The sequence below is a fragment of the Lissotriton helveticus genome, chromosome 6, assembly GCF_964261635.1.
Source record: "Lissotriton helveticus chromosome 6, aLisHel1.1, whole genome shotgun sequence".
In the NCBI taxonomy this organism is placed as follows: domain Eukaryota; kingdom Metazoa; phylum Chordata; class Amphibia; order Caudata; family Salamandridae; genus Lissotriton; species Lissotriton helveticus.
Window position 1 is genome coordinate 450693970 of NC_136067.1, and position 23734 is coordinate 450717703.

At 44.7% G+C, this 23734-nt stretch overlaps 1 protein-coding gene across 6 annotated transcripts in view; it reads left to right on the forward strand.

Moving 5' to 3' along the window:
- The window catches only part of FBXO25 (F-box protein 25), an 823789-nt gene extending 800754 nt beyond the window's left edge, over window positions 1-23035 (forward strand). For all 6 annotated transcript variants that reach the window (XM_078647893.1, XM_078647895.1, XM_078647897.1 and 3 more), the window contains one exon: window positions 9372-23035. In XM_078647893.1, the coding sequence (XP_078504019.1) occupies window positions 9372-9461 (90 nt within the window). In that variant the 3' untranslated portion in view covers window positions 9462-23035. The remainder of the gene's footprint in view (window positions 1-9371) is intronic.
- The last annotated feature ends 699 nt before the right edge of the window (window positions 23036-23734 follow it).

Genomic DNA, 23734 nt, shown 5'->3' on the forward strand with positions numbered 1-23734 from the left:
GGGACACCAAGCTGCGCCCTATCCAGCTGCCATCTCAGCCACGCCCCTTTAATAGTAATGTTTTAATTTATTATAGATTTTTTTATTATATTTTAAATCATTGATATGTTATTTGTTATATTATTTTAAACTTTTAACTTAAATTAAAAATAATTGCTTATTTTTTTAAAGTAAATATACAAGTATAAATTGTTTTTAAAGTTTTTTAATTAAGTTTATTTTTTATATATTTTTAAAATGTACGTTACATTGATTTTTTTGTTAAGTATTTAATATATTTAATATATATTATTTTATTTTATATAAAAGTCGATATTTTATACATCAATAATTTTACATCAATGTTTTTGTACTTACCTGTCTAAGTATAGGAATCGATATTTTTGTTGTATTTTTTACTCAATATTTTTTACATTGATGTATCAGTGAAACTGTCTAGGTAACAAGATGCCACAGGATCTGGCATGCAGTGATGGAAGGTAGCCGGGATTGTCTGTCGGAAGGGGATACTGGTGATGTGAGGACACTATAAGCTTGCTCTCGAATAAATGTACAACTTTCTTTCCTGACCAGTGTCGTTCTTACAAATTAGCAACGAAGATGGGATCCTTATGGGTGGACTTGAATCGTGTGATTATTGGAAGACCCGGCATTACTGCAAGAAGGAAAGAAATCTGAAGACGGGAACTTTGCGGGCACGAGGTCTGCAGTGTAAAGGGTGGTATTCCTGAGGCGGCTGAGGGTTTTGGGGAGAAACATTGTGGCTTTCACTAGGTGAACTACTGGAAACTATGGTTTGGGTTACAGGATCATCTGCGAGTTTGAGCATTTGTGCTATCAACAGTTGCAGTACAACTCGCCGTCTCACTTGCGACGCAGTGGCCACAGACATATCAACAGTGGGTTGCACTGCTCCAACCAGTGTCATTGCAGCCAAACTTTATGAATGCACGTTCACGTCGGCGTCAATGCTATTTTGGTGTTGGCACAGCACTTTAAAGCTCATCAGAGCCTTGTGCGCAGTTGGTAGTTTTGTCATGCGGTGTATGTTTCAGGTGATTCACACACCTCATATCCAGCATCAGAGTGCATCAGAGTCTTTGGCCAGTCAGTGGTTCCACCTTCCGGTGTCCGGTTCCGGTGATTCGCACACCTCAATTCCAACTTTGTACAAATTTGGAATACAATTCCACAAGTCCCAGGAAGGACCTGACTTCCTCATTGAAAGTCGGGGCATTATTATCAGCCTCAGTGATGTCCTTTTTTTTGGAGAAATACCATCACCAACCACCTCATAACCTAGGTATGTAACTGATTTCAACGCACACCTACATTTTTTTTTTATCCCTTGTATGCCAAATACCAATTTTAACCTTGAACCACGCTCGTGCTTGTCTTGGGCCATCACTAGTATGTCGTCCTGTAAGTACATCACCCCTTTGACACCTTTAAACAATTTATGCATTAGGCGCTGAAACACCTCAGCTGTTGACGTAAGTATGAATCTATAACACCCAAAAGGGGTAAAGAATGCTGTACGATACATGCTAGATGGATGTAGTTGGCCCTAATGATAAGCCAACGTTAAATCTATTGTTGAAAAACATTTTATACCCTTGGAGTGTGACAACAGTTCATCAATTATAGCCGGTGGAAACTTGTCAATAACTATGGGGGTCATTACGTGGACGGACTTCAGCTCATCCGCCATCGTCCTGCGGATGGGGACCGCCTGCCTATAAGGCGGCAGTCCCACACATAGAATTAAGATGCAACCGCCACCACGGCGGCCGCATCTGCAATATTTAACATTGCGGCGGGTGTTGATTGCTGCAGCAGGCACCGCAATGTTAAAAATGCACCTTGAACATTTTCCTGCACTAGGTGGCAGGCACCATGCGGTGCCTGCCACATGGTGCATGGAAGTGTAGGGGGGCACCATAGGTGCCCCCCAAATGCATACACAAATTGCTCCTGGTCAAGGGGGACCCGCAAAGTACATCCCTGCCAGCCTTTCCATGGCGGTAGAACTGCCATGGAAAGGCTGGAGGGGATCCTGCATCCCAATCAGGCCACCATTATGGGGATGCAGGATGGTCCAACAGGCAATCTGAACCGTGTCAGTCAGGCTTTCTGCCCACCATTACAATCTGGCGGGTGGAAAACGGCCCCACGAGGGTGGTGAACCCTGTCAGTGGTGGGTTCACCGCTATTGTAATCAGGCCCTATGTTTTTATTCATGTCCTTGAGGTCATCATCAGATTGCCTTTATTTCGTTCGCATGAAACCCTAAAAAGTATATTATAAACCATTTAAAATCGAGATATAATAAAAAACGTGCATATTCATTTTGAGAACATTTTTCTAGGTAATACTAAATTGTGTTGGAAATTACGGTGCAATAATACAAGTCTGATCATATTTTTAAGATTTATAATATTAAAATAAAAATTGCTAAAAAAATTTCAGAAGAAGCATCCCAAAGCTAAAACGATTTACAAAGAAGGCAAGTAAAATCCTCAATAAAAAGGGTTCAACACCAATCATAAATACAATTGAGACAGGACATTAAGTGTGCAAGAAATATGCCTACTATTTTAAAAAGCATCTGACCTAATATACCATGTTGCCGACAAGTATCTACTGATTAAATACACCACACAGTCTCAGGTGTTGGTTTTACATATACTAAGAGCTGCGTGGCGGTCATAGGCATTTCTGGCCTGGCGGAGAAGTTTTAGATTCCTGATGGAGCGGTTGCACAGGGGTGCGGGGGGTCAGGCAGTGATTGTGCAAGATCCTTTGAGCCTATTTAGAGACTCCGCTCAGTTAGCTCAATTTAAGCAGCTACGTCCCAGATCGTCCTCTAAAGCATTAGATCTATTGAGGTTGTCCTGTTAGGGGGCTGCCCCCTCTGTGCATTTACGCTTGCCCATGAGGTCTTCTCTGTAGGACCACCCCAATTAATGACAAGCCGTTGGCACAAAGCAGGCTCTTCAAGCAACAAGGTGAGGGTGAGCGTGTAGGTCAGGGTAAAAGTCAAAATCAATGACAAATTAAAGAACAATGCCAGGAATGTGTTTGATCAAATGGCAATGCAGACTACAACACAGCTACATAGCACAGCAGCAATTAACAACTTACCACCTCCCCTCATCTTGATGAGCCACCGCCGCAACCACCACCCACATGCAGGAGCTGTGTTTTCAATATAACCGGAAGCTTCAGAGATCACTTAATGCAAGTAGGACAATTGCTTGATTCATTAATTAAGCCCAGTGAATAGTGTCCAGAATCCAAGAAACAGGTACTGACAATCCAATCCATCCACGTAAATACAGCAACGATGCAGAGATCTCAAGAGCCAAAAGTCACATACATATGGTCTGAGGACACGTGGAGCACAAAGGAAGCAAAGAGGAAGCAAAGGTATAGTAGCTGCACCACATCTGGCACCGAACCAAACCCCTGTCGCCCTGCCATCTCCACAAGCGAGCCATGCGTGGTGGCGACACGAATGCAAGACAAGGTGGCAGTGTCAAGATCAATAGCGACCGCATCAGCAGCTACGGCACCAGAAGACTATCAGGAAACTTCAATTAGCTAGATTCTGCTCCAGCCCTCATTCCGCACGAGCTTCACGACTTGCACTGATATGAGACCGGGTCAGATCTACCCCAGTGGTTTGCATTCCAATTTTTACCAGCAACACAGCACCCCTGATGAACATAACCTTGACTCCAACCACCAGCTCCTTCCGGTGTGAGACGCGTGTGGGCATGGCACGAGCACAGCGTGGCATCAGGGGAGGAGAGAGACAGTCTGGGAGTCAATGAAAAGCCATAAACGGCCATCAGGTTTCCAAGCCATTGTTGCAGGGATTCTGCTCATGCACAGAACGATGCGCAGGAAACCAGGACCTCGGTGTATTCTGGTGTACCAAAAAACCCACCTCAGTTCCCAGAACCCCAATCCGACTAGCATTAGTTTCTCATTCGTTCTCCGTGCTACTGCGAAACTACCAATGATCAGACAACCTAGAACATGCGACTGAGGAAACTCTTAGGAATAGTGGGAATCAAGAACACTCTTTCGTTCTAGCTCTCTTACCAGTCCACAATGTCAGTAATCAGAGACACAGAATAGTTTAACATGTTTATTTTAACTAATGTGCTCTAAGATGCAGTACTTTCCCCAATACTAACAAACAGATGCGTAGTAATAATACGATCTGCATTGTTACAATTCCATAAAACATAAAAGGGGAAATCATAATATAAATGACAGTGGAAACAGAATTATAGTGCAGTTACCCCCCCTCCCCGTGCTAGGAGCTAGTTTTAATTAATAATAGAAGACCTCTAGGCTTTGACGGTGGATCCCATGCCTCCAAGATCAGATGGAATGAATCACATCCCAGGACAAGGACAGCTCCTCGAGGTTGGAAAGGTTGTCTCCAAGTGCATCCTCATGCATGTAATGCAATATTAAAAGCACCCGAATTTGAGCTTGAGCAGTTGCATTTTGTGTTATGTCTAATGTGCGTGGGACTAATCAACATGAATTAACAGCATACATTGTTATTCGACCTCGAACGCGCTGTGCTGACTGAAGGCACAGAGCGCCCCTAGAATTGTGAAAAACAGACCGTTCTCATGTGAAGGAGTACAAGCAGGTTTTTAACTAGAGCCATATAGTGTTGTGTGCAAAAGCAGCAAAATGGCGTTTAAGCATTTACCTCACGTATGCTAACATAGTAATGGCTGCAGTTGAACCCGTATCCTCACTACACCATGACCAGGGGAGTCAACCATTCTGGGTCTCTACAGGTTCTATTATGCCTTTACTCTCTAAAGCATCCAACTCTTTAACTCTCTCCTTCACACCTATGGGTATATTCCTCACTTTATGACAACCTGGCACTGCTCCCTCCTTCAAACTATTTTGTAGACAAACCCATTAATTTTCCCTAATTTACCGGAAAATAAGCCCAGAAATGTATTCTTAACCTTCTCCTCTGTAAGCACTGTCGATTCACTAAGTAGCCTTACCTGGTCTCCACTATTGGGGTTAAGGGGAATGTCTAACAGTCACTGATCCACCCACCCAAGTACAGATGGTCCTATTTCTGCTACATGGAAGTTCCCTTGGGTATCCAGTTTTTAAATTCAAACTGAACCTCTTTGAACCCGAGAATAGTGATCCTTTCTCCATTAAAAGTAACTGGGTATACGTCTGTTGGGTTCAAATGGTCACCTAACACTGCTGTGAACTTGCCCTCCCACACTGAAAGTTGCACAGTTGAATATGGTGACCCAGAGTCAGCCACAATTTGTATGTGTCATCCTCCAAAGTTTATATGACACATATTTTCAATTATTAAGTCTAGTGTGGTATCAATTTGAAAGTATACATTTTTCCAATTGTATTTGCATACAACAACCTGTTAGTAGTATAGTGCTTATGTATTGTATTAATTATGAAGTTATTGTAGTTGTGGCAAAGAGGGGAGATGTGGTATCCAGGTTACCTGTGTCTAGATAACGGCATGCCATAGGTTCTGGATTGTGGTGGTGGAAGGTAGCAGGGATTGCCAGTGTGCGGATGCTACCAGCTGGCTCTCAAATACATGTCCAACTTACCTTCCTGGCCAGTGTTGTTCTTACAGTAGTGACCAGATAGGCCACAATACCCAAGGCTGATTGTGTATAAAGAACATTTTCCTTTAACTGCTTCTCTGTCTCAACATCTTTACATCACTTAAAAAGTGTTTTCACTTAAAGATCGTTCATAAAGGGGTTCATTATTTTTCTTCACCCGAATTCCTAAAATGACATTGGTCCTCCTGAATGAATGATTTAAATTGAATAAATTCAATCAACACTTATTTTATATGCTCCTTTCTGCAACCGTCTTACCCCAAAGTATTTTATGGAAAACATGGCAGAACCCAGTCAGCAAAAATAATGCAACAGTTATGTCCATGTAAACCTCCACCTGTGTATTACCTGTATCACCTGTGTATTAGTCTTATTATTAGTAGTAGTACCTTGAAGAAAAAAAATACACAATCAAGCAAGTAGTAGTAGTAGTAGTAACTTGAAGAAAAGAAAGACACCATCGAGCACATTACATCCCACATAAGTGTCTAATTTTCAATAGAAAAGTTATCTAGTGGGATGTCACTCCAAGATTTTATTTACTAAGTTGGAGTAAGGTCATCAACTTTTCCTCAGGAGGAGCACTGACTCCATGGCAGTCAGAATCAAAATGAAATAGTCGTCTCTCCCTAGGACAATTCTGCCTAGCAAATACAGGTTTCACTACACTAAATAGGACATAAAAGGCTTCTAGGCAGAGTTATTATCACAAGAAAAAATGGTTACTCCCTATACTACTGAGCACCAGAGGAAACAAGCGTTAGCAAAGCCAATAGGTCTCGCCTATACAAAAGCTAGTGGCTTTTGGCATCTGTTTTTTGCCATGTTGTACACCAATGTGGCTTATGATCAGCATGGCTAAATGTTACTGGCGTGGAGCGTCTTAGAGTGGAGTGAGAGGAGAAGAATGTGACAGACTGGATTTGTTGTTGCAGGGGGATTAGAGTGTCATAGAGGGGAGTAGAGTTCAGTGGCTGAGAGTGTTGTAGAGTGCAGTGGCATAGCTTGAAGTGGCTTAGAGTGGAGGGGGTGGAATAAAATGGAGTGGATTCAGGTAGTGGGTGGATTGAAGTGGTTTGGGGTCGAGGGGTAGATTGGAGTGGGTGGTTAGAAAAGAGGTGAGGTGGATTGGATTGAGGTGGATTTGATTGGAGTGGGGCTTATTGTTTTGGATAGGAGTGGGGCAGATTGGAGAGGTACTGATCGGTTTGGATTGGAAAGGAGTGGGGCAGAATATTTTGGATTGGAGTGGGGCAGATTGTTTTAGATTGAGTGTGGTGGTTTGGGGAGGGAGTGGACTGGCTTGGATTAGAGCGTGGTAGATTGGCTTGGTTTGGTGTGGGGTGGGGGTTGATTGTGGTGAATTGGAGTTAAATGAATTTGGATGGAGTGGGTGGATTGGGATGAGGGGATTGGATTGGGGTGGATTGGACTGGGCTGGATTGGAGTAGATTGGATTGGTGTGGGGTGAATTGGATTGCGGTGGGTTGGGGTGGACTAGAGTAGTTGAATTGGGTTGGAGTGTGTGGATTAGGGTGAGAGAGACTGGAGTGGATTGTTTTGGATTGGAGCTGGGCTGATTGTTTTGCATTGGAGTGTGATGGATTAGAGTGGGGCTGACTGTTGTGGACTGGGTGTCAGGCAGATTGTTGTGGATTGAGGTGGGGCAGATTGGAGATGGGGCATATTGGTTTGGATTGTAGTGGGGCTGATTGTTTTGGATTGGAGTGGGGCAGAATGTTTTGGATTGGAGTGGGGCAGAATGTTTTGGATTGGAGTGGGGCAGAATGTTTTGGATTGGAGTGGGGCAGACTGTTTTGGATTGGAGTGGGGCAGACTGTTTTGGATTGGAGTGGGGCAGATTGGTTTGGATTGAGTGGGGCAGATTGGTTTGGATTGAGTGGGGCAGATTGGTTTGGATTGAGTGGGGCAGATTGGTTTGGATTGAGTGGGGCAGATTGGTTTGGATTGGACTGGGGCAGATTGGTATGGATTGGACTGGGGCCGACTGTAGTGGGGCAGTTTGTTTTGGATTGGAGTGGGGCAGATTGTTTTGGATTGGAGTACCGCAGATTGTTTGGGATTGGAAAGGGCCTGATTGGAGTGGGGCCTACTGTTTTGGATTGGAGCAGGCAGACTTTTGAATTGGAGTGCAGAAGATTGGAGTGGGGTTAATTGTTTTGGATTGAGTGGGGCACATTGTTTTGGATTGGAGCGGGCAGATTGCTCTAATCCAATTTGCCCAACTCCAATCCAAAACAAAGTGGGGTGGGTTGGGAGGATTGGAGTGTGAATAACTGGAGTAGATTGGGGTGAGTGGTTTGGATTGGATTGGATTGGAGTGGGTTGGATTGGTCTGGGGTGGGGTGTATTGTATTGAGAGGAGACGGATTGGTGTGGGGTGGATTGGCATGGGGCAGATTGGAGTGTACGGCACGAATATGTTAAAGCATCATTTCGGAGCACACATAAGAAAGAAACAAACAATGTCGCTTTTCCAATAAGATAATCCTCCTCTTTTGAGAAAAGCGTCCACGAACAGAAACAAAAGAAAACATGAGCGCAAAGTGAGAATAATAAATTGTCAAAATAAAAGAAAGTTAACTATAGAAAATAAATCTTTGCAATTGTGTTTGTCCTGGTGGGCATGTTTGTCACACGCTTTCTATTGCTGGGCACTAAAAGTTAAAACAGGAAAAAATAGTACCTCAACCACATTGGAAGCAGCGGATGGGCACTGATTAAGTTGAATTAATCAGTGTTTGGTCCCTGCTCTACAGAAAGGAACTGAAATAATATTAGACCTGCCTCGATAAATAACGAGGCTGGAAAGAAGAGTGCCATACAAGCTAACAAATGGGAAGCAACGGGCCGGCTCCAAACCCTTTTTGTTAGCAATGTCCCACAAGTGAGACACGTGCTGGCACATGCTCTTGCAGGCTCGACCCTAATAAAGAAGTTTACCTGAGTAAGGGAAGCCTGTTTTTAGAATTTTGGAGCCAGGCGGCCTACTCATTCATTTATGGGACTTGCAGTATGAACTCATAAGGTATGCAGCTAAGTTAGATTGTTTCCCGTTATGGTCATAAGTAAACTGTTTTACCATTGTATTGGCTCGAATATTGTCAGTTCACAACAAATAGTGTCTATCCTATGTTTCCTTTAGCATTGGACATGGCCAAACATCAGTTGTATAAAGCTTAAATAGGTGCTCTGAGTATGTGAGCTGGAGAGGAATACATATAGATGTATGCACATGAGCAGTATAGCCAGCCCGCTGTTTTCTAGCCTCACAACTAGGTGGTGGCAGTATTGACAGTTTGTAATTAGAAAGATCCTATAGAATTTCCCCAAGATCCGTATTTTATAATGTGATCTTAATGCATATAAGTATAAATGTTGCAAGCATTTTCCCTGTGAAATTGATTTAGATATTTAAAAAAAAAAGAGTAGTACACTCTGAAATAGAAGAAAACATTCATTACATCTGTCAAATTTCTTAGTAAAAAAAGCAGAACAGATCAACTGTGTTGCTAACGCTTAGGTACGTATCAGGTTTAATCAATCAATCAATCATATCATTTGTAAAGCGCACTACTCACCCGTGAGGGTCTCAAGGCGCTGGGGTGGGGGGTTTATACTTATAGTGTACTTTTACTGCTTTTGTAGAATGTCTTTGTTTTTCTGAACTTCTTCATGCCTTTTTTCCAGGATCCAGGTCATCCCTGTACTGCTAATGATCCAGACAGCTGCTTCATGTCGGTTTCTCCTCAGCACTTCATTGATCTCTTCAAGTTTTAATTTACATTTTTTTCTTTCCCTTTTCGGTGATAACGATTACAGGTTCAGGAAGCAAGAATGTTCTAATAATATGTGCAATCTGCGCAAAAGCAAGAATTTGGATTATTCTGTCACTGAGATGTTTTGCTGTATAATGATAAAATTAGGAGTTCGATCATAACTCTGTAGACGCAGTATTGATTCGTGTGGAGAAGACAGCCTACATGTCATTAAGACTGAGAATACTATGGGGACTATTTAGAATTTGGTTGTTGCGTGACATTGGCAAAAGTTAGCGTTTAAAATCTATAGCCACGCATACTGTTGAAATGGGGATCGACAGACACCCTCACCTTTTGGCGAATCTCCAGCATCCACCAGACTGTAAAAGACCCTTTAACAATAAATATATAGCATTTCTGTCATGGAACTAGTATTTTGTTCTTCAATCTTCTGTGACTTCGATCTTGAAAGTTTCTTTGTAAAAGTGTATAGATTATTTGAAGCCAGGTACTTTAATTCTGTTCATTTTATGTAACTCTCATGCAACCACTATACATTGGTACATAAAACATTTATTGTGACTATATAATATATCGAGTCTATACACCTCTTGAGACAGTTTTGTAAAGGATTCATTGAAAAGTAATGTCACTTTTTTGTTACACAAAAAATAATTGATAACAGGGAAGTGGAACATTGTAAAGTATTGGTGGAATCTATTTTTCTGGTACAATTTAGACAAGTAAGGTAACAAATAATTTTCTGCTACAAGACGGTTGTTATTGTAATTCCCTATGCCCCACTTAAATAGGTCTTCTGTTTGAATAAAAGATGCACTACGTGGCAGAGGAGGGACTGAACCTATGCAAATCAATAACTTTTGTGTTATCCTGCACTCCCAATACAAAGTAAAGGTTGCCGATAGTTGAGCACGAGAATTTTTCCATTGCTGCGGACCACACATTTTGACAATGTTAAGAATTACATTTGCTTTAGGCATTGAGGGCCAGATTTATCATAGTACTGAATTGTCCTCGCATCATGCATGGTGTTGCAAGAGAATGCAATGCTAAAGTCAGCTTTACCAACCAACGCAAGACCACCTTGTGTGGCCCTGCTTTGCATGGTAAATCTGGAGTAACACAAGGCAGCCCAAGTCGCTGCCTTGTGTTACTCTGCCCTGGGAATGCATTCCAAGGGTGGAGTGTTGGTGTTCCCACTCATCTAGCAATGGATTTTGGTGCATTCCCAGATTTACCAAGACTGGTTAACCTGGAAATGTGTCAAAATTCTACACCTTCCCAGTGGCGCCGCATTTCTTTATTTCTCCTCATTGTTTCTTCATTCTAAGGGTGCCGCACTCGGGGGGGAATAATTCTTTATTTAGATATAAAACATATCTTTAAAAGGATTCTCAAGTCACACTATGTACAGTTTTATAAATGAGAAATGATTAAAAGAGTGAAAAGAATAAAATTTGACCGTAGGCATGCATGTTAAAACATTACAGATTGTGAATTGGCCCTTGCAGTCATTACAAGTTCTATTAAAATTCATGTTCAGTCTGAGCAGTGAGCAATGAGGCCTTAGCAGTGTCCATTTTATCTAAATAGTGGTATGATTGCTGAATAAATTTGGCCAGTTTTATGTTTAAAACAATGTTATCCAAGGACAGAGCAGCAATAATGGCATGCCTACAAGTCCGAACTCCCAACCTGTTCCATTCTGGCCTAAGCAGACACCTGCGTTGAAAGTTGAGGGAAGGGCAGATACAGAGCACATGCAAGAATGTTTCTGTTGCTGACTCCTTCTTGCGACGCCAGGTGGGTAGGTTTTGAAGAAAGAGCCAATCTCCCATTCTTAGGGCAATCAGACAGCGCTTCAAGTAGAGTGAGAATGTCGTGGAGAGGTAGGTAGCAGGGGATAATCCTTTATAGGAGTTGACTACTGCCCAGGAATGGCTGCGTTTCGTGAAAAGAGTTTTATCTAAAGCCAGGGATTTCAGTTTTACACATTTTTGATTGTGTTTTTAAAAACAGTCTGACTGGGGTTAAGAGCCCATAGGTCGGCGGCTGACATTTGATAGATGTAATCATTCAAAAGGTGGCCAAATGATGCCCCTGGGTTGATCTCGTTAATTTCTTTCCACACTAGAGATTCTAGGGTACCTGGTTCTGCCCGTCTTAGTTTATTGGCACAGCTTGAGATATGTGCCAACTTCGGAAGCTTCATAATTGATTAATCCCAGCTCTAATCTAATCTGAGCCGGGGATGTGGAACTCGGCAAATGAAGTACTTTTTTATAGATTTTAGTTGTGTGTTTATTTAAAACAGTGTTCATTTTGCCTTTAAAAATCTCTATACCATATGAAAGTGTGGGCCCGATCTTTGCTCTAAGAACTTCCAATAGAGGGGAAAAGGTTGGACCTGAAAGTTTCTTCGATAGCTTGGCCAGGGATACCACGAGGGCCGTGGCTTTGGCTGCGATCACATTTCTCTGCTTTGTAAAACAGCCCCTAGAGTCCAAATGGACACCTAAATATTTATATGATTGGCCAATTGAAAGACTTATTTTATTGATTGACCATGGAACTATCAAGGTTTTTTCCATATTAATTTCTAATTGATTGCCGATCGTGTATTGCGATAATGCGTCAAGGAGCCTTTGTAACCCTACTCTGGTGAGGCTAAACAGGGCCAGGTCATCGGCATATAGAAGATTACTTAATGTCCTACCTCCTACTTTGGGCGGATGACTGTTTACCTTGTCTAGGGTACTTGACAGGTCGGCAATGAATAGGTTGAAGAGAAGGGGGGCCAGCACGCATCCTTGCTTGACACCACGTGAGGTCATGATTTTTCGCGAGAGATGCGTGCCGGACCCTAGCTTCACTTGAACCCATGTGTTAGAATACAGTTGAATGATAGGGTTCAGGATATTATCTGGAATTCCCCACTGGCTCAGTTTTTTCCAGAGTGCCGCCCTGGGCACTCTATCAAATGCTGCTTTGAAATCGACAAAGCAGCAAAAGGCCATCCTAGATGTTGAGAAGGATTTATCGATGGTAGTGGAGATTGCTAGTAAGTTGGTCATAGTTCCTGAATTGGCAACAAACCCTGTTTGGTTCAGAGGGATCAGATCGTAGTCCTTTGCCCATTGCCTGAGGTCCTCCAGGATGAGCCCTGCATAATGTTTCGCCTCTATGTCCAGAGGAGCGATTAATCTGTAATTGTTCGGTGCGGCTTGTGATCCAGCTTTGTGGATGGGGTGAATAATTGCGCCCCGCCATGAGTCCGGGATTGTCAGTGTCCTCAGAGTATAGTTGAAGAGGTTTAGTAGCACCGTGGACCAAAAGGGGATGTCCGATTTAAATAGCCTCTGTGGCAGGCCATTCGGGCCTGGAGCTCCATCTTGTCTCCCTTTTGTCACTGCTTTGACTACTCGTTCTTCAGTTAGTTCATATACTGAGGTACACCCCTGTATTGTATCGGAGGGAGTGATCGGTGATACGCCCACGCCAATGCCGTGGGCCCTGAATGATCTAGTACATTCATAGTGATCTTGTGCCTGAAAGTGGTCCGTTAAGTATAATGCCCATTCTGCTTCCTGGATATTCTCTGAACCGTAGTTTAAGTTCAGGTTGGTGCGGTTAACAAGAGACCGAAATTTCCTTGAGTTTTTTTGCTTGCTTTCCCACACCAATTTCACCCAATATTGAGTTTCCTGAGCCTTTTTCTCTTGGGAGACTGCCCTCCTGAGTGCTTTTTGGGCATGGTGATATGTAGCAAGAAAAGCACTGTTCCCCGGAGATTTTGAGAGCGACCTCAATGCATTGTTTCTCGTTCTCTTTAATGATTTTATGACGGTGGAGGCTGTGGCCCCTACTGATGGAGTACGGTTTGGGCCCTGCACAGTCACTGGATAAGAGCTGATCAGATGAAGATACAGCTGCGACCATTTCGCTGTCGGGGGGCGTCTTGATCAAGACTACCTGTTATAAAATCCTTGCTAGCTTTTAAAACGCTCTGACTGTTAAACTCACTCCATTTGAGGCGCTTTAAGTTTTCTGAGTGTATTCCCTTGTAGGTTATAGAAGCCGTTTTATGGGATTTTGGAATTGTGATGAAGGAAATGACTTGCGGCCTGTGATCGCTTTCAGACCGTTGATGGATACAAAAACTGTCCAGATTAAACAGTAGTTCTGAGTTGCAAATAGTAAAATCTAAGTAAGATTTTTTGCTACCATTCGACCAGGTCCAGTTTGGAGGTGTATCGCTGGTTGACCTTCCATTCACTACCAGGTAGCCTGCATTATAAAATCTCATCACGGAGAGCTCACCTAATATGTTTGTGGTTGGCATCGGAGGTTTCGATTGGGTCATAGCCTCAGTGATGTTAGTCATGTCAGGCCCTTCCATGTCTGCTGCATTCCCTTGAAATAAGTTTGTATTGAAATCCCCCGTGACAATACGGTCCGAATTGGGGTATTCAGTGGCGATGTCCTTCATAATTTCACAGAGTGGGGCCAGATGGTCTTTTTTTGTACGGATGCTGGGGTTGATGTACACGTTTATGAGGAGGAGCAGACGCTGCCTCCTCCACAGGTTAATTTTAACCCCTAGTAGCCAATCTTCTTTGAAATGAAATTGATTAAATGCACCTTTTAAATTATTAGAGATGTATATGGACAAACCGCCTTTAGGATGACCATAGCAGCTGTCCCTGAGTGCTGGTTTCCAAAATTCGATGTATCCTTCTATGGGGCGGCCCTCTACCGCCCAGGTTTCCTGTAGAGTGATTGCTGTATGTTTACACAAGAAGGCCATAGTGACTTCATTTGAGGTTTTTTGATGGAGACCACTGATGTTCCATGAACACAATAAGAAGGGCAGCCGTCCTTGCCTATTATCTATTTTGTGCTGTGGGACAGCCACTGAGAGAGGTTTTCCGGAGGGATTGTGTTTTTCTGCGAGAATTTCAGCCGCAGGCGGTCAATTTAAGTGATTTGAGGACAAAATTGCTGGCAGCCAGCCCCAGCTGTGGTTTAATTCTACGTTGTCTCCAGCTATTGCGGGACATTTAGATTCGACGTCAGACCCTGAGGCATTTTTTAGAACAGAGTAGGGTCTTGCACGTTCTGTTGTATTGGTTATGGCCAGCTGACTGGGTGGAGACGATCTGTTTAACAGGGAAATGGGATATCCTGGCGTAGAGTAGGGGTACACTCTAATTCCCGAGTTCCGCAGAATGGTTTTCTGTTCGAGAAAAGCTCCTACCCAGCTGGCCGATGAAAAAGTCGCCACAGTGACCTCAGAGGGTTGGTTACCTCGGGGGGGGGGGGAGGAATTCAATGGATTCTATGTTGTTCGTGACCAATCCTGCTAGCCCCTGGATGCCTTCCGCTAGTTTTAGCAGATTGGATCTATTGAGGATGTCGTGCCGCCCTTTAGATTTGTACTCAGGGGCCAGTAAAATCTGATGACACGATAGGTCATTTTTGCTTGACTCCGGTGCACTTATGGACTTGGTGTCGGAATTTTCGACTATCCTATCTGGTTTAATTTCGTGTAACTGTTGTGACAGTCGTTGAGAAACCCTCTTCGAATGTGGGTTGTAACTGATCAGGGTTGTCGGGTCATTGCAGATAGTTTTGAAGAAATGTAATCTTGACGTTGTATTTTCCTTTCCAGGAGGAATTAGAGCCATCGGTGTCCTGGGTTTTCCTGGTACCGTCTTAGGCCCGATTTTGCTTGCCTTCTCTGAGCTCGCCCTTATATTTTCTGTAAGAGCACTGCCCTTAGCTGTTTCTGGGGCTGTTTCTAGGGCCTTAGTTTGTTTACTTTGATCCTGTGGGCTCCTCAATGGTTCTTGGGTGATTGTTTCTGGGGTGACTCCGATGAGGTTTTTTGTTTGCTCTGCTGCACTGGTTTTAGTAGGAGATTTTTTATTTTCAGCTTTCTTAAAGATAGGAAAAAGTTCCTGGTGGGCCACATTGGAGTTTGCCCTTAGTTTGTTTCTGGCTTTGCACAGGCGTATACGCTCTCACTTACTACATGGTCGGGGAGACCCTGGAGGAACCACCACTGTTAGAGCGGTCTGAGGAACAGGGCTATTTATTCGCCTGGGCTCTGGTAGGTCAAACCTGGTTACAGGCCCGGTTGGTGTCAGTGGGAGACCGTTTTCAACCGTCAGATTTGGTTGGATTTGAGCACTCCGGGGTTGTCCGCTCAGGTTCGTTGAGCCGGTGATTGTTCCTGTATTTGGCGCCTCCCCTTCATTTATATATGCGTTCTGGTTAACAGGAACCTCAATGGGTTTTTTATATCCTTGCTGTGTAGGGGATGGCGGTTTGGTGAAGACGTTTCCTCCCCTCAGCCACTTGACTTCCCTTATAACAGTGGTTAGGCATTCTGGGAGCAGAGAAAGAGAGTCTATGATTGGGGAGCAGTAGCAAGTTGGTTGGGCAAGCTTCGTCGAGGCTTGCGCCCTTAAAATTAGAGAGTTAAGTTTATCTAATTTGCTATCGATCCCAGACGTGAAAAGTGCCAAGGTGTTTAGTAGGTCAACCTGCACCTCCAGTTTTACAGAATGATAGTTGAGAGCATTAACAGTTTGTTGAAGGGTCTGTAGGAGTTGTGGCTAAGCACTGGTCGCGGTGTTTTCTTCGATGTTTAGTTTTTCGTTTGAGGTAGAACTGGGCTTGGGCGAACTTTGGGTGGTTTTGTAGAGAAGAGACAGGTCTGACACAAAATGATCGTTCAAGACAGGTGGTGCTGGCTGGGGTTGCAATTGGTCCTTTGTTTGTCCGAATGGCGAAAATAACATGTACGGGGGACTCAGAACTGGTGGTGCCGCTGAAGTGATTATTTTTTGTGGGGTTGAGGATAGTTGGCTACTGTTAAAATACACGGGGTTGGCTTGCCCATGGATTTGCGCCATCGTTGTTTGCTGAGGGGAGGCCGCAAAGGGCTTAGACGGGGTCGCTAAGCGGATAAAAGTGGCGGTGGGATGCGTCGACGCTGAGATGCCCTCTGGTGAGCGCATGATGTCCTTCGGCTGGGTTTGTGGTGACTCTGGGGGAGACACGAAAGACTTGCCTAATTGGAGTTGGGCAGATTGAGGGTTTTTACTGTTGTGGTTGGTATGAGTAGACCCAAAAATGTAGACTTCAGATGGCTCAATTGCCATCGTGGTTTCTGGTGACCAATGGTGCGCCGGGGCCAAGTGAGTCGACCCTGATTGAGCCTGTGTTGTGATGGTGATTGCCTCCAGAGATTGCGGTGTGGTTGTGGCAGTTCCACGGTCTTTAATGACGTTTTTCTAAAAAAATCCCATACGTTTAGGGTTTTTTTGAGGTTTTAATCTGTGGTTAACATTGGCCAAGACCTCAGCAGCATCAGGTTGTTTGGGTTTCCTTTGTTTGGGTGCTGTATATTTCCTTTCTTTTCCTGATCTCATTGTTCCAGAGAGGGCTTGGGCTTGGGGTCTTTTATTAGCTCTCAGATCCTACGCCACTGGTACTTTATTACGGCGGCGAGATTATTAGGATTCGGGCTTCAGGGCATTAGGAGCTGTGTGCAGTAACTGCACGCTGTGTGGCTATATGGGTGTGTAGCAATGGCACCCCCCTGCTCACCCAATCCCGCCTGCTCGGGGCCCCTCCGACCCTGACTGCTGACACCACCTCGCCTCTCCAAGTCGGACCGAGATCCAAGGACAACTGGACAACTGGGGCTACGTGCTATGCAAATTCTGAAACGAGAGCAAGCGCCTCAAGGCCTGGGGGTGGGGTGGAGCCAGCAGGGTTTAGGCAAGGGGGTCGGGGCCCGGGCTGGCTCAAAGATAGAGGGCAAGGGGAGCAGCCCCAGAGTTGGTGAGTTCCCGTGAGCAAGCTGGGCGACGAGCAACGGGTGAGGGGTGACTAAAGGCAGAGGGCGCTAGGAGATTGAGACGCCCGCCGAGAGCCCCCAGCAGGAGCGGGAGCACAGCAGGTGCGGAGGCAACAGGAGCTCAGCTGGTGAGAGCTAGTGGGAGAACTCGGTGAAAGAACTCAGGAGCTCTAAGCGCGTGGAGCTGCAAGTGTGAACAGTAAGCACATGGGGGGGGACAAGAGAGGAGACCGCCCACTCGCCAGAGAGTCTTGGGGAACCGGCGGTAGTGCGAGAGTTTGCCTCCCAGTCAACCCCTTCAACCCCCTTGCATGTGCTAGTAACACACTGTCGCACTGCAGCCTTACCGCGACTCAGTCGGTCTCAGCTGCAGGACTGTGCATCTCACTGCGCCCCTGCCTGCCTCGCTCGTCTCCGGCTTATCTCCGGCTCTTGGCGCAGCAACCCTCGTGCACCGTGCACCCACCGCCGACAGCCTCTCCGCTCTCCTACGTCGCCACGCCTACCTGACGAGCCTCGGTAATCACGCTGGTGGGACGCGGCCAAAAATCTGTCTCAGCTAGCGTTGGATTCCCAGTTCCGTCATCAGCACACTCTGCTGATCACCGATGCTAAAGGGTGTTTGTGCTTGCCAATGTACAGGCAGTTTTCTAAGCAGTGCAATCAAGCTCCTTGATACCCCCGAGGTGATTAGCTCGCTATACAAATGCTGATTGATTGAAGCTCCGGAGGCGTGGAATTAGTCTTGCCACAAGCCCAAGACAGATCTGCAGTCTGCACTCTGCAGCACGCTTAGAGAGAGGAAAAAGCCTCAGAGTATTGTTTTTGAACAGGAAGGTGTTCCTTCCTGCACAAAAACAATGCTGCCTACAATGCAGGCACACTTTCATCATAAAGCAAGTGTGCCTGCATTGGCAGTAGATTGTGCATCAGCGCCAGCAGATCACCCTCTCCCGTTCACGCAGCACTTTGTCTTGCTGCATTGCGTTATGTGAATGATTGATAAATCTGGCCCGATTGTCTTCACTGAACTTTTAGTGACAAAACAATGCTTTGTGTTTACTGTTCTGAACATTTTTAATTAGCCCATAGACAATAGAGACAATTTCTGATGGATATTTCTAACTGTATATTCCTCACCTTAAAATTATCCCAAGACGTCTCACTGCATCGGGCGAATTTTCTCAGCAATGCTCCAGCATGCTGATCGGTGACCCATGTGGCTTTGTGGTGACTCTTTTCTCCCTGGAAGTAACAGAGTGGAGCATACATAAGTGTCACCCCTGCACATGAATGCCGGTTCCTTTCTTTTCACACTCATCACCATGAATCTGGATCCCCCCCACCCCAGTCATGACTGCAGGAAGCGGATGTTGGTGACAGACCAGGAAAATGTGTGCTTTTGGTGTTTGGGTTCCAGTCATGAATCTAAAGTTGTGTGCTAAATCTGCCCTCTTGCACCCGAAGGCAATTCAGGATAGGAGGCAAATCTCTGCACTTAGTATGAGGTTACGGTTGAAAAATAGATTATGCACCAAAATGCAACACTGTTTGTTATCCTGTTTCAAGTGTCGGTCCCATGTAAAGTACCTTTCCCCCTAGAAGTCTTGCAGCAAGTCAAGGATGCGTCATAATTGCATAACTCTGATCCAGCCTGCAGTAGGCCCCGGCATGCTCTCATTTACCAAGGTCATCGTCAACCATGCAGCACGCTTTGAACTTCAAGGAGGTCATGCTGCAGCTTTTCCAGACCTTCTGGTCCCACAGAGCCATGAGGGTCTCCAGTTTGGCGTTCGTGGACAGGCCCTTACTCCACAAACTATCCTGTGGGACTTGTGCCAAATACTTCCACTACAGTCAGAGGGACCATGCCAATCCTTTCCACTCCAATGCCGACTTTGCTGGCCCAAGCCCGAGTTGCCAGTAGCTCACTCCAGGCCTGTGTCATGCTATATGATCACAAAGGCACAGCCAGATTCTGAGCTCAACCTCTGCCACTACTATCAGAGGCTGGCAACCTTATTTGAATCAACTGACGTGGATCAGTGTTTGCAAAATGTTCCCCATGATTCTATTGACAAAGAAATGAACAACCTATTGCAAAGAAGTGGACAACCAGCTCCCCCTCAATATTTTGATGATGAGCTATGCCAACATTTACAAAATGCCAGTGGGCTAGATTAATCCTCAGAGACTGAGCTAGACACGCCACTTGAGCCACCAATGGAAGAAAGTGCCTTGTAGGCAGTAGCTGCACGAAGATCAGTGCTTGATTTACAGGTGCCTATTGTTGAAACCAAGATAAACATGTTCACTGCGGTCTTTCTGCCAGTTCCAAGGTATTTCTAAGCCATCATTGCCATTCATGAGGCTGTGACCACTTTATCCAAGCCTTGCTTGGTCCCTCTGGTGAGTCGACCTCTTGGTAGGTGACATAAGCTGGCCCTTTATGACCTCTATTTTGTTTGACAAGACGCCTTACACCTGAAAGCCTGGTCATACAGGCCTCAACTAGTAATGTAACTTCCATTACCTTTCTAGATAATCCTCTAGATAGAGCGAAACATACTAATCGCTTTGGAAAAAGATTGTTTTGTTTAGCCTGTTTAGCCTTAGGATTCTTGAATGCGGTGTCCTCTCTTAGCAGGTACAACTATGCTTTATGGAACATGACTAGCAAAATCTTGACAGTGTCCCGGACGTTCTCGGGCCCGCTGGCCCAATACAGGATAGCCTGGATAAAGTAATGAATGTCTTCTCAATCTGTGCCACAGCAAAGCCTAGTCATTTTGGGGCAGAAGTCAAGGCAGCGACCGAGGCCATGTGCACAGCAGGGACAGCTCAGCTCTTCCTCTTCCGCCCTACTGCAGTGACTGCCCAGCTGCTTTCACTTACCCTCACATGCTCTTGCTCAGCCAGTAGGAGGCAGGATACAACGTTTCCTCCCAGCTGGAGAACTATCATGTCAAACAGATGGGTCTTGCAAATCATTCAAAGGCACTATGCCCTGACTTTCATTTCATACCCACTACGTTTTCCCCCAGTCCGCAGACTATTCTGTAATCTTGCTGCAAGGCCAAGCGCGCCTCAGAACGGTGCTGACTTCAAATAGAGACGTGTGTTTTTCATGCTACTTCCTCATAGCAAAGAAGGATGGAGGCCGATACTGGACTTTTGTACACTGAATGACTTCCTGTGGAAAAACAAATTCAAAATGCTTATCCTGTCCCATATTCCTTTTGCTCTCTCCTCATGAGGCTTGATAGTGTCCCAGGAATGTCAAGAACATATTTTCATATACCTATCCTACAGTCCCACAGGTATTATCTGAGGTTTCAGTGGGATTGGAAAATATCCAATTTGCAGTGATCCCCTCAGCTTTCCCTCGGTCCCTTGTGTGTTCACGGAAATTTCAGTGGTCACTGGCCACCTTTGAAAGTCGGGATACATGTGATCCAGTACCTTGACAACTAGCTTCTCAACACAAGCTCGGGGCAGTCAGCCATAGATCACCTCTGGACGATGGCCATAGTCCTGCCATCTTTGAAGTTTTCTATCAATTAGCCAAAGTGTCACCGGGATTCCGTTCATTGGGGCTGTCTTGGTAACATTCAAGACTTTTCCACTACCACAGTGAACTGGAAATTTTTTAATATGATCCAGATGTTTCCAGCTCAATTCTGGATCTAGTGAGGATGGTGCTGCAGTTTCTAGGATTCCTAACCTCCTGCATACTCCTTGTCTCGAATGTCAGGTGGCATTTGCAGGTCCTGCAGTGGAACATTAGATTTCAGTGTACCCAACATTATGGCTGCCTCTCCAACTCACCCAGGTCTCATAGGAGATGGCTCATGATATTCTTTGGTGGCAGATAAGTGCCAACCTGACCAGCAGCAAGCCACTTTCTGTTCCCTATCCAGACTTCACAGTTGTGACATTGCTGGGTTGGGAGTGTCACCTGGAAGAGGTGGAGTTTAAGGCCTCTGGTCTCAAGCAAAGAGCCAGATTCACATCAACATTTTGGACTGAAAGCTGCCCTGCCATAAATTAAGGATAAGCTGGAGTAAGTCTCAACAGACAACATGACTACCATGTTGTACTATAAAAGGTAGGGCAGAGTAGGTTCCAGAGTCTTGTGCTAGGAGACCCCACGCCTATGGAAGTGACTGGACCAGCAGAATATCTTTCTAGTAGCCAACTCTTTATGTCTCTGAATAACAGAGCTGAAAAACTCATCATATGTCGGCTTACGGATCACCAGTGGCATCTTTACCCCCAGGTGGTAAAGGGTATCTTTAACCATTGTGGTGTACTCTGGTTAGTTCCACTGGTGAAAACACAGTGTCAACTTTACTGTGCTTTGGAGTTTTTCCAGGAAAGTCGCTAAGATGCATTCCAACTGCGATGGGGCTCAGGTCTCCTGTATACGGTTCTGCAACTGCCTCAAGCTCTAAGGAAAGTCAGGTTAGAACAGGCCCAAGTCATTTTAATAGCCCCAGGCTAGACCAGGAGAGTATGTGTAGGGTTTTGCAGGATAAAGCAGTCACTGACTCGATAGAATAAGTTTCAGGATGCTTTATTACAAGATTGATACAGCAAATTATTCAGGAAAGTATTTCTTTATCCTCTTCTTAAGGGGCTGATATTGGCTTTCACCACAGAGGCCACGGTCTCCTCGCCTCAGAACAGGTGAAGGAGGGAAAAAGAGAAGAACAAAAAAGGCACGGGTAAGCATTTTGATTTCAGAGGTGACTGTGTTAGGGGAAGGGAAGAACACCACTTCTACTATAAAGCGAACAAGAGAAGAAACAGGGATAGTTCCTTCACCCTGTATAGGAAAACGTTTTCTAATGTGGCTTTATCAGGAAAAGAAACAGTGCATTTATCTGGACAAGTATGCCCTCTAGCGAGTTTTTGTTATTTACGGTGACAAGGGATTCCTCCCCTGGAGGGACGTTCCATCTCTCGCCATGAATTTTGATCCATTACTAATGCTAGTGGGATACTCACTCCACGCTCCTAAAACCAATAGGAAACTCTTAGATATTGCTCTGCTTCTCGCAAAGCGCCGCGTTGCATGCAGGTGGGGACGTGGAAGGGCTCCAAAGTTCAAAGACTGGCTTTCAGACATGACTCATTGTCAGGACCAACATGCCACTTTTGCTGAAACACTCCCACTTCCTAGCAGGCCTGCTGACATTTGGGGTCCTCTAGTCACATAGTTGCTAGCTCAGGGAGAAGGTCCCATTGATCCGGGTGGGTGCGGGGATCAGGCAGGAGGTGACGACCAGATGGGGGCTGTCTGACCTATTGGGCAGTGCCATCACCACATGGCTGCAGATTAAATGCAATGGCTACTTTTATTGCAGTATGGACTCCTAATTGGTAAGACTTCATGATATTTACCATCTACATGCTTAAGAGATCACTTATTGCTTACTGGACATTGGTTGAGATGAAATGGCGTGAGACACTCCTATACTGTATAAGGACAATATGATGCTACCCTTATATGACACTTGATGTATTAACCCTGATGAATGTTTTTTCTTTCCCTGTATAAAACCGCTGACTTGCCATGATCTATCTATGCTGTATGACTGTAACGATTTTGCTTTGCACCACAATGCCACTTCCTACCTTGTTTGTTTTCCTTTTTTTTTCTTGTTGAAAACTCAATAAACAAAGTTTATAAAAAAAAATCCTATGTGTGGAGAACCCACTATAAGATGGTGACTGTGTTAGCTTCTTGGGGAGGCTTAATCACACGTTTCAATTTTGTTAGTCCGCTGCAAAGCCTTATGGGACCAGTTTGGTTATATATTGGAGTGTTATTATGGACTGCAATGTCAAAACAGAACAAGAAATAGAAAAGCATGCACCACCAATAATTAGAACAAAGGAAACCTATGCACCAAACAAAATAAATAAAACTTAACTGTCTAGCACAAAAATAGAAGCTCGACTGATAATTCATATTACATAATCTTAACCTTCCAGGCAGCACCCTTTTCCTCTTGCTATTTTCTTTTATCCCAGGTACAATCTCCTCCCCTATAACTACCTGATCACTCACTTTGGATCCCTCACGTTTCACCATGGTGGCCTCTTCCAACAAATTGTCACCACCCTTCTCCAGCCTCTCAACAACCTTTTCCTTTCCTTTATTGACCAACTGATCAGAAGCAAAGGCAGATTGCACACCACTTCGTTCGAAGATATCATCCACCCATTCCATATCCTCCTTATTCTCCTTCCGTCCTTCCCTGAGACCACTCCAACATCCTCCTCTAGTCCCATAGTCACATTTTTAGGTTCCAAACTTTTCCATCCTTCAACCCCACCACATTTCTAAAAACCTCCACCACTTCCTGGGCTGCCCAAAATTGACTCTCTCCTTT